This window comes from Talpa europaea (genome assembly GCF_964194135.1).
Source record: "Talpa europaea genome assembly, chromosome: 5".
Classification (NCBI taxonomy): domain Eukaryota; kingdom Metazoa; phylum Chordata; class Mammalia; order Eulipotyphla; family Talpidae; genus Talpa; species Talpa europaea.
Window position 1 is genome coordinate 83,699,431 of NC_140071.1, and position 12,290 is coordinate 83,711,720.

The 12,290-nt window shown below is 36.2% G+C and overlaps 1 protein-coding gene across 1 annotated transcript in view; it reads right to left on the reverse strand.

Annotated features, from left to right (window-relative positions):
* Positions 1–211: 211 nt before the first annotated feature.
* The window catches only part of GRID2 (glutamate ionotropic receptor delta type subunit 2), a gene marked incomplete at its 3' end in the record, with an annotated part of 1,748,121 nt that continues 1,736,042 nt past the window's right edge, over positions 212–12,290 (reverse strand). Inside the window, exon 16 of the mRNA XM_084234293.1 lies at positions 212–373. Coding sequence (XP_084090419.1) covers positions 212–373 — 162 coding nt within the window. The remainder of the gene's footprint in view (positions 374–12,290) is intronic.

The window sequence follows — 12,290 nt, forward strand, 5'->3', positions numbered from 1 at the left end:
GGCTAAAAGCAGCAGTCCTGTTGTTGCTCGCTCTTTGAGTCAATTACAGCAAATTTTTGGGCGTCACAAACTGGTGAGTTCAACTTCTTTGAACTGAGTAAGAATTTTAAACTGAAGATATATCAGCTCACCAGTTTTGGGCACTCAGGATCTAGTGGGTCCTGAAATCAATAAGTGGGGAAGAGATCAGCAATTCTGGTGCTGGTAGAGGTTATGGGTCATCCAGAGGTCCTCCCAGTTTTGAGGATTGGTGCAAGCTGTGACTGGATGCCTGGCTTCTCCAGGTATTGGTGGCAAGCTTCAAGCATGGCCTTAATGGCCAAACATTCTTTCTTTCAGATGTCATCATCGTTTCATTCTGCAGGGATGAAGCCTGCAGGAAAAGAAAGCATAAGGTCACATCAAGGTTGATTTCAGACAAGATTTGACTTTCCATGTCCTCCAGCCATTTCTAAGGCATTGGTTCCATTTTAGCAGTTCATGTAAACAAGGGGAGCATGATGACAGCTGTTGCAAAACTCCCATGTAGGGCTCCTTAGGTCTTCTGGACCTCTGGGAGTAATCAGAAAGCAAACAGAGCATATGACCTGCTGGTTTACTAGAACCTATTTCAGAGAGGCCTTTGGAGTTCAGCCAGGTCTGGATTAGGAAAAATTGGTAGTTTAGACTGGAGAAGGCCTTGGATATCTTCCTCAGAAAACAGAGTCAGGATCACTCTGACTAATGAGTCACTAGAGCATTCTACCAAAGGTGATGTTGATTCACATTCACATGTAACATCTTGGAACCTGTTTAGATCCTGAATCTTATATCTAGAATTTTCATTATTTGTTAATGATAAAATATAAATCCTAATTGTAATTGGTAATCAAATTAGATATTGTTAAATGCATTATAACCTGTCCATTTACATACATGGTCTTAAATAAGGAATTTTCCTCTTTCCCAAAACCTAAGGGGCGGATGTCATAAGTCAGCCACTAAGTAGTAGAATCATAAACATTTTGATCAACAACAATATCTTTGAACCTAAGCACAGATGATGAATTATAACTTTGGCCAGCTTCAGAAGGGATCAATGTGATCTCTGCCTCTCTGTCCTTGTCAGGCAAAACTTGTGCTTAGGCCTTATCACAAGTCTGCTAATATGGAATTTAGAGAAGATTAAGTGTTTCTGACTGTGTTAGTATACTGATGGCACATAACAATTAACAGAATTAAACATTATTTCAGCAATATAAATGATTTGATTGAGCTACAGATAAAAGTTAGCTCCAAAGACATTAGAATTTCCCAAAGGAAGCTCTGTGAACAAAATTTCCAAGAGATGGTTTTGGGAAACAGTGCATAAAATCTACTTCTCTTCACAATTTAAATGATGTAACTTTTCAAGATTCTGGGATGTCCTAAGGTAATTAATCTTACTTAGTTTTATTTAATCAATATGTCCCCAACATTTCAACAAGGAGTTAAATTGGTATACTGGCATATTGTAAAATAATATAGGTAATAATACTATAATATAATAATTTATAAAATAAATTTAGAGAATTCTGTACTAGTAAATATTGTGAAAAGTACTCATTCTGGAAATATACTTTCATTATAAAATAAATAAATTTTCCAATTACTGATTATGTGTTATTATAGTTGTTTTATAATTAAGCTATGTTCTTTGGACAATAGGCATATACTTATATAAATAATGAATTATTCCCTTAATAGGCTCATATATGGGGAAGGGAAGATTCTGTATAACAAAACACAAGGTTAAGTAATATATACTATTAGATATAGAAGTTTCAGAGAGAAAGATCAAGTGAGAATTGTGACAGAAGAAATCATGGAGGAGGTGAGATTGGCTTTTTGGGGATGGCTAGAATTTTGACAGGTTGAAGACATTTTAATTAAGGGCAAGAATATACAAACTTTTCCATTCTTATGGTTCCTACAAATAGGAAGTACTATGGCAAATAATTGCTGTTACACTCTAGTTATTTAACTCTAATATATCTTGAGACCTTCCCACCCAAGGACAGACTGTTGCAACAGCAGAGTTTTCTTTTCCTTTCCTCTATTCTTCGACCAGACTTCTTACCTGGTATATTGTAATGGCTTGTTTGTGTATTGCCTGTGATAATCTCATTGATAGCAGAAATACAGTATTTTATTTATTTTTATATCTTTAGAAGCTAATATTTTTGCATCTCTGGCATCTGGTCTATGAGAGACCTTCAATAAATATTTATATATATATTTTTAAGATTTATTTTTTATTTATACAATAACTGGGGTACAGGCCAGAGGCATGGGAGGGTGAGAGGATTCACCAGAGACAGAGCGAGGAGCAGAACAGGCAGACAGACCGAAAGCACTGCTGAGGGGAACAGGGGCGCGACAGGAGAGGTTTGCTGCGCCATGTGGGAATCTCTCTGGCGGGCTGGGAATCCATCCCAGCTGCAGAGGCTGCGGACAGGTTCACAGTGCTGTGCTCGCTCAACCCGCTGCGCCACTGGGGAAGCACTGGGGAATATTTATTGACTATGTGGGAACTCAATGAAAAAAAAATATGGCAGATATTTGTCTACATCAAATGGGATTTTATGTAAGAAATGTAAAAATTGAGTCGAATTAAAATTTGTAAGCTCTTGGAAAGCAAACTGAAGAGTAGGAATCAGGAAATCAGTAAGCATTTTTAATGGAAGTGGGCAAAACAATTGAAGGCATTATTTATGAAAAATTAAACAGCACTGATATACTGCCAGTAAAAAAGTACCAAGGGATTAGAATAAAAAAAGTATTAAATAAAAAGGGAAGAAGGGATCAACTGAAATTATTGCTGAAGATACCTACTTACAAGGAGATAAAATTTAGAACCAAGGTACTAAGAATATAAGGAGATATCCTTGTGGTTGGGTCTCAAAAGGCAACTGGCATGATGCATCAAGAAACAGAGGTCAAAGATTCCTTTTTAGGTTTAATAATGACTAAAAGTTATCAAAAATTATTACAGATTGCCCCAGCCATTTGGGTTAGTCTATAATTCAGTTTTACTTATTCCCCACAGGTCTCTGAGATGAATTCCATTGTTATCTCCATTTTACTGAAAGGAAATAAGTTAACAAGGATTAGGAATGTTTTCAAAAATCACATTGCTAGTAAGAAGCATAGTCAGGATGGGACAAAGGTCCATCCCCCCTCAAAATCCATGCTCCTAGCTTCAGCCAACTGTGGAGTGGGGTGAATGTTCTTTTATTATATACACACATAAGAGAAGGAAAAGAGATGGGTTTTGGATATTTGAATTTTTAGATATCACAAATATATCATTGTAAAAGACTGATATTGTATCTCCAGCAGCTTGAAAGTTGATTTAATAGTCAGGTTTTTAAAAAATTGTATTTTAATATATTGGTTGAAATATAGTTTCATCCGTCATGTGGATGAGGACTTCCTTCTGTAAGGAGGGAGTACTTCTGGAAGCCTGGAATTGCCTGATGAGGAAACTTCCTAGATGGTGGCCTGCAGTTGTCACCCAGAAGCAAGTTTTTCCTTGCCCAAAACAAGATGACATCCAGAAGTATCATGCCAGAGGAGAATGACATTCGGGAAGGCTTTAAAAATCACAATGAGAGTGAATTACTTGACTCTCAGCTTTCTGAGGATCACACAATGGCTGTGATATATTTTTCTTCCTTTCTCTCTGACCAACTCATTGAGCACCTGTACAGCTGCAACATCATACAGCTCCTGGACATTGGATGCCTTTTGGTGGTTTTCACATTTCAGATTGTTCTTATTTTTCATTTTTTGAGAAAGTCTTCTGTCTGCCTTTTCCACTGTTGTACCCACTCTTTGTAGGTTTAAATGCTAATCACAAACAAGTTTTGCCAAAAATGTTGCAAGCGCGTGAAATTATGCGGCATATTTAAAGAGCAGTTGACCTTGAAGGTAGAAAAAAACTTGGACTAGGACTATCAACATTCAGAATTGAAAGCTATGTTTAATTTTTCATTACCAGTGCTGTTTCTTTCTTGCTTACTTTCTCAATACAGACTTTCTGAATAATTGTATAAATGAAAGTGAAATCGTTTTATTTTGTTATTACTGATTAAAGTAGTACAAGATTAACTTATCCCTAAATTGTTTGAAAGTTTTAAAAATTTTATTTGATTATGAAAATGGAAGAGAACTTAAATGCAAAAAAAAAAAACCTAAGTCCATACATAAGTGTAGTTATGGTTACATGTCCCACTACATCTGAACAGTGCACAGGATTCTACCTTTTTTATTCCAGACTGCTGGTGCCTAAAGTGTTTGTCTTATGAAACAAGTTTATGGGAGCCATGCTTGGCATATCCAAGCAATAAGACCTGACACACTCAACATAATGTGCTTCTTTCTTTTGCAAAAATATTTTTAAAAAAGTTTAGTTTCTATACTGAATATGGCTGAGCACAAAAGACATGAAAATTGTTACATGTAGTGACATTACACCAATAGTCTAGAATGTTAAAAATAATGCAATCATTGTAAAGCAGAAATAAAATCTCAGGTAATCAATAAGATAAATATTGTATTGGTAGATACATACTGCCATTCAATTGATATGTTAGGATATCAATATCAACTGACTAGGTTATAGCTTCCTATGAATTAGAAAGTCTTTCTTTTTTCAGTGCTGGGGTACAGGCCAGAGGTGTGGGAGGGTGAGAGGATTCACCAGAGACAGAGCAGGGAGCAGAACATGCAGACTACAGAAATACACTGCTGAGGGGAGCGGCGGGTGAGACAGGAGAGGTCTGCCGCACCATGTGGGATTCTCGCCGGCCTGCCGGGAACCAACCCGCACTACAGAGGCTGCAGACAGCTTCACAGAGCAGCGCTCAACCCGCTGCACCACGGGGGAGGCCCCCCTTTTTAAAAAAGATTTATTAATTTATGCATACAAGAACTGGGGTACAAGCCAGAGTGTGAGGGATGAGAGGAGTCACCAGAGACAGAGTGGGGAACAGAACAGGCAGACTGACTGAAATACACCACTGAGGGGAGCAGCAGGCAAGACAGGAGAGGTCTGCTGCACCAAGTGAGAAGCTCCCTAGCCAAGGATCGAGCTTGTGCTTTGGTGGTTGTGGCTAGCTTCAGAGGCTACGTCTTAACCCCTTGCTCCACCAGGGAGGCCCCTGCATTGGAAACAGTCTTAACTCCACTACTTATGATAGTATTCTTTGCAGTTATTTTTGAATTGCATTATGTTTTATTGCAGTAATACTGGTTTATAGCATTATATATGATATAGGTTCACATCTTTTCAGATGTATGTTACCATAGCACACCAACAATCAAAGCACCAATAATCCTCCTAGACAGTATTCTTGATAACAAATACTTCTGTCTTTCTGTAAGTGCTCCTATGTAATCTTTCCAAATCTTTGATTGCACTATCCATCTCTCTTCCCTTTCTTTTGCAGGTTCATTTCTTCCCATTCACTGTTAATTTACTTACCTCTATACCATCAAAATGTAAAGGCCATTCCATTGCAGGATTATAGCGAAGTCAGACCTGACATTACAATTTCTGTCTCTAGAAAATTTGTGCAGATCCTAGTGGTATAGTAAATGTTGTTGGAAGGGATTTGTAACATACTTTGAAAGAACACAGCAAGTCAGAATTTAAGGGCATTAATTTCAAATATGGGATTAGTATAAACTCAAAATATTTCTGTTATTGTTTCAGTTATTTGGACTCTTTACATCTTAATTTGTTTTTATCATACAGAATCTACTTGTTGCAGAGCTTTTGACCCTGAAGTACTAGACAGGTAAAAAATATTGCAAGTGAAGTGGAAAATTTCACATGCTTTATGTTAACAAGTGCAGAAGTTACAATATAAATACTGCAGCAAAGATGTTAAAGCAATGCATAATTAGAAGATTTTGATGTGGACACTATAGATAAGTTAAATGAAAGTCACGCCAAATTTATTTACTTGGAACTTTGGCAATTTGTGTTTTTAATTTTTTTTTTTTAATTCTTGTGAGGTAGCAGTGATACTCCATGAAATCTTTTCCTTTTTATATACAGCACACACACACACACACACAGACACACACACACTCATTCAGTTACACAAGGAGTCAAAGTCAATGGCAGTGGGTGGTTTATGTCAGGGCTGGTTTTGACGCCCCTCTCCCAGAATAAGATAAATTGTAAGTGATGAAGAGCTCCTGGGGCTGGTTGAACTCATTTTGTATTCAACACTCTGCCTGGCCCCTTTCTCATCTCTTTCTCCCTCTTTGTATGTTCAAGCCTACTTGAGTTTCTTTTTTCTTTTGTAGAACTTGGCTCTTTTGATGTGTTTCAGGGCACACCCTGTGGCAAAGAGAACTTCCCAGGAATCGGAAATATAAGCACACAGGTCTGCAAGGGCTACTGTGCAACAACAGGCAGAGAGACTCAGGCCCAGAAACTGGATGTTCTCTGCCTGCAGAGCATCAAAGCACATAAGATTGGGGGCAAAATATATTATTTTAAATATAGTATTTTAAGTATTTTAAAGGGGCATAAGCTGTAAAATTTCATTTCAAAGTTGGTTTCTTGTGAGATTATTAACCTGGATTGACTCCACCATAGTAATTTGTCCTGAGATATGTTTACATGCATTTATATATTTGTTAGTTTAACCAATTTTTTTCCTGTAATTAAAAATGATTTTTTTCTGCTTCATTGTTGTTATGGCATCAATAGATCTGAGATTTTCAATATCCATTAAAAAATGCAGTGCTTTAACTGAATTTGTCTATAAATTTGAAAGAAATTCTGCTGTCAGTATTGTGAAATGACTGTTAGAAGGCGCTATCTTATTATTAATGGAAAGTCTAGATAAAAAGAGTTAATTATTTTATGCCCAGATAAGTATTTCTATTTTCATAAATTAAAAATATTTAATAAAATAGTGTTATATTTTATTTAAAATATCTGTTTACTCACACATTATACTTTATGTGGCAAATCTTTCACTGAATTAGAACTTGGAACTGAAAATAAAAAAAAAAAACAGAAAATAAGGAAAAACAGTGCAATTTAAGTTTACACATACACAAATTTATCAATCCAACATGTTCAGATAATAGCTAAATGACATTTTTAACCAAATCACTAAAATAAATCTTTTATTTTAAAAACGAATGCAATTGGAAAGCAAACTTCACTTGAAATTCGATAATTTTCTAGTTCATTTGATTTATTTAGAAAACCAAACTACTTTAATTAGACATATTGTTTACTTTTATAGAAATAGTGAGCTCACTTCCATATATGTATATTGGCACACTTACTGGAAAATAGTTATGTTGCTAGCTAAATAATTGATCTAGGAAAAAATAGAAATTTGCCTAGCTAAGAAAATAATTATTGGCTTCAATGTTCATTCAGGATTTTCCAACATGTTTTATGCTTAGATAATAAACCAACCATTTAATTGCCACAAATTCTTTTAACATTGTTCTCTATATGCACCATTAAAAGAGAGAAAATGATTTCGGAAATGATTCAGTTATTCAAATAACAGTGAAATACATATTTTTAACAATAATATGGGAAGATTATTTTAACAAATTGTGAATAACTCTAATCGACTTTTATAACTACAAGAGTTCCTGAATTTCTTCCACATGTACTCAGGTTACTATTTGTGAATATTTACGCAAATTCTTATAAATAACAGAAAACAATTATTTGATAATAGTAAAGGCTCGGAAATTACAATATTCATTTAAATACTATCTAAAAAGTGTATTGAGTTGATTTACTTAAAAAACCAAATATTTAATGTAATACAGTTAGACATAGAGAGTAGAAAAGAAGATTTTTGTTTTGTGATGCAACATAAACTATTCCTGTTTCTTAATGTTGCATACCATTTCTAGAAATTTGATGCTTCCAACTTTTTTGATCCTAAATTTGATAAGACAGCAAGTGCATATCAGACATCGCAACACTTTCCAGCTTTGTGGCAGCGACAGCGAGCAAAGCTTCATATAATTTTCTCATCCTGTTTGTTAATGTCAGTGAAAGCCATAAGTTCTAGGAATTAATGCCCCGGGTCTCACATTTACAGAAGATGCTGTCACACTACATCACACAGTGTCATATGATATATTTTAGTGGTGGGAAAAAACTTGTCTTGCTATAGTTATAGTTGTTTTCTCCTTGCTATTCTGCAGAGGTGATGCTTTTGACTGATATAATGATAAAGATATTTGGCATGCCAGGAGTCAGACAAACACACATTCTTTGTATTCATCCAAACCCAGGAAACACAAGAGCTTTTATTTTTAATAAATATGCAAAAATTAAGAGAAATTTAGTCTTTTGAAGCAGATTTACAATATATAGACCTGACAATATTTGTATTTATTTGAATGATGACTAAAGGAAAATTTCCTTAGTGTTTCACTGAAAATTATTATAACCATGTTTATAGAAACCAGCTAGGAAAACAGATACCTGTGAATTTATTAAAAAACTTTTTCTTTATACAAAGCCAAAACATAGCAATTAGATTAGAAATTAGTTGACAGAATTCATTAAGATTTTAAATTCCACTTTCAGTTGCCTAAAGTGTATAAGTATTTATATGAAATACTTCATCTGCCTAAGCAATACTAATATGTTGCTTTATTGGTTATATTTACCACATAACTTCAGTCTCTATTTTGCTACTAGAATTGTGAAAAAGATTCAATTAAAAGAATAGTTACTAGCTAACTTTCAAAGTTTTATTTTTATTTCTTAGTTGCATGGCTCTATTTAATGTTTTCTGTTCTTTTGTTTCTAGTTTATCTTCCTCTCATCAATATATCTTTTGGATATAATCTAAATATTTTTGTAAGAGAACAATGGAATAGTATTCTGAACACTTTCCTTTAGAGCTCATAACCCAGAAAGTTGAGGGATCTTGTGTTCCAAAGCTCTCCATTTACAAAGGAGACCATCTTGGGACAGTTCACATGTCCTTTTTCACTTAGGTCCAGAAGCATAGTAGGTCCTCAAAAAAAGATATGTTGGCTGAAGGAGTCTGTGTAGAGTCACATGAAGACAAAACTGTACAACTTAAGCCATTGCATGGCCATGACTTATTTATAATGAGTTCTTGTAAACACTAAACCATTGCCACCACAAATCTGCTGTAACAGATTCTAGTAATTGTAGAAATTGTCTAATAGGTGAGATAGATAAGGATGTGGATCATTAAACTCTTTTCCCAAGATCAGACCTCTAAAGCAGTGGAAGAGTTGAGATTTGAACTCTTTGAGTTCCTTTTTTCTCCCTAATTATTCTAATTTTTTAATATTTATTTATGCATACAAAACTAGGGTACAGGCCATAGATGTGGGGAGTAAGAGGATTCACCAGAGACAGAGTGGGAAACAGAACAGGCAGACTGACTGAAATACATTGCTGAGGGGAGCAGTGGGCCAGACAGGAGAGGTCTGCTGTGCCATGTGGGTGGCTCCCTGGCCAGGGATTGAATTTGTGTTTTAGTGGCTGCGGATAGCTTCAGAGGCTGCGTCTTAACCCCTTGTGCCACCATGGAGCCCCCTAATTATTTAATTATTTTGAAGACTTGGTGTGTAACTTCTAGGCATACTGCCTATAACCATGTTTCCCCTCTCACTCTGACCACTCTTGGCAGGAATTGGTGCTATTTATTTGTGTAAGTCCAACATGCTTGGATAATAAAGAGTGCTCAATAAATGATAGCTACATGAATAAATCCAGGACTCCAGTGGGATCACGGGTCTAGGCATCATGCTCCATTTTGGAGATTGGGAGTGGTATTTGAGAAGGTAGAGGAAGTCTTAAACCACTTAAAAACCACTTAAAAAACTAGCAAAACTTCTATGTTATTAGCAATGTATATAGGAACAATCTTGTTTCTTGAATGTAGCTTGATGAGGATAAAATCTGTTAACAGTTTCCTGACGATATTGCCTCCACAGTGCATGGTCGGCAGACTCACATGTGGGATACTTGCCTTGGGTTTTTCTATCATGGTCTTCATGAGGTTGTCTTCCACTTCTTCCACAAGGGCCCTCATGTCTCAGGCTGAGGGGAGGATCCCTTTCAATTATCATGGTTTTACAGCCTCTGTTCATATTTTGGAAATAGGATTATTTGGGAGACGAGTCCCATACTCCAGGACTGCATTTCACTGATAGCTTCCTCTCCTCAACTCATTGAACCATTACCCCCTTTTTTGTTCTTAGAGACATTGTTTGTCCCTGTTTATTCCTAACACCCTCAGAGTAACTCTCTGCCATATCTTCTTCTCCCATTTAACACTATCTCTCTGCTAATTTTAAGATTGCAGCCAAGGTTTTCTATCTACTTTGCAGACTGCCCCTTCCCCCAGACAAAGCAGAGCACTGCACAAAGCAGTGCTCTGTGGTTAGAATTGGGGAGGAAGGGAAATATGGAAAGTAGAACATAAATTGACATACTAAAAGTGTGATTATAGTAGTGAATTTGTAGGGATTCTCTTTGAGACTGTCCACGGCCAGCTGCCTGGGCATCTTCCCATTAATAACGATTGAGATATTTCTTTACAGGGCACCTAGAAAAGGCAGCTCACAGTTATGTGTCAAATTCATCACAAATTCTCTGTCCTGGAGGAACTAAATGAAGACTAGAAAAAGTTTTATGAAAAAGATTTAGAAGTTTGAATTTCCTTACTATAAAAATCTCAAAAATGTTAGTCTCTACTTTGACATATGACTGAAATTATAACAAAATTCCAGTGATACACCAAATTTAAATAACAGCATAATCTTTTGAAGTACAGTTCCATGAAGGTTCATTCTTTGTGCTACAAGTCTCAGATTAAACATTGAAACTCATGGAGGCCTTTTCTGACCAGTCTGCCAAAATGTGTCTCTCCCTTCACTATCTCTTGCTTTATTTCTTTCACCACTGTTTTACTCTCTGTCACGGGCTTGCGTGGTAGGAGGAATTCACAAAATTTCCACATGCTAGAGTACTACTTCTGTATAGTCTTCACTTCTTGAGCATTGGCAGAACCTGTGACTAGGACAGGATGTGTTACTAATTAGTAAATTTTGATTAAGTCAAAAGACAGATGATATGGCTGGGCCTGACATAAGCAGCTAAGCCCTTCACAGAGACAAGGGCCTCTGGAAGTGAGACTCAAAGTCTGAAAGAGCTTTGAGAACACCAAGTAGGAAGGAGCTATGGGCAGCCTCAGTCCAACAGTCAGTGAGAAAGCAGGCACTTCCTGCTGCTTGGAAATTTAAAAGAATTTCCAATTTAAAGGAAATGAGTTCACATGAAAACAAGTGAACTTAGTAAAGAAAGTTTGGCTCCAGAAAGGAAGATAGCTCTGCTGACACCTTTATTTCAGCCTTGTGAGACTCCAGCAGAGAACAAATTTGGGTCCTACAATACATCCCCTTGAGTCTTCCCCCTATCAGCTATAACTATTGCTCAAGCTAAGCTAATGAAGTCAAAATAATCTACACACAGTTTTCAAATGAACTTTTTTTTTTTAAGATTTATTTATACAAGCACTGGGTACAGTCAGAAGCGCAGGAGGGTGAGAGAATTCACCAGAGCCAGAGCGGGGAGCAGAGCAGGCAGAAGGAGTGAAGTACACTGCTGAGGGGAGCAGCGGGCGGCAGGAGAGGTCTGCAGGCCATGTGGGACCCTCCTCCGGTGGCCTGGGAGCAGCCAGGGATCAAACCAGCGCTGCAGAGGCTGCGGGCAGCTTTGCAACCCAGTGCTCAACCGCTGCGCCACCGGGGAGGCCCTGAACTCCTTGTTGTTAATAATATATTTGTTTTTTAGACTCTGAACTGACTGAATCTTACACATAGTTCTCTGTGAATCATAATATTTTCATATCTCAATGTTAATGATATTTATAGAAGTTTGGAAGAAGCCCATACTTACCACATGATAAGTTATAATAAAATTTATATTAAAGAAATAAACTATTTTTAATGAAAAAACTGTATCAATAACTAAAGGTAAATTTGGAATTTTGTATTATTATGGATTTATTCATACTTATTTAAATAAATGCAATGTTTAAGTTTAAATTATAAGAACATATATTTAGCAAATTATATACTGTTAGCTTTCCGTTTATCTCTTTTCTGTGGTGTATTTTTTCACATAATGCAAATCTCTCATTAAAGTGGAAATTAAGTGTATTATATATGGTTTTCTTTTGTTAAATAGTATATATATGCTATCTATCTATCTATCT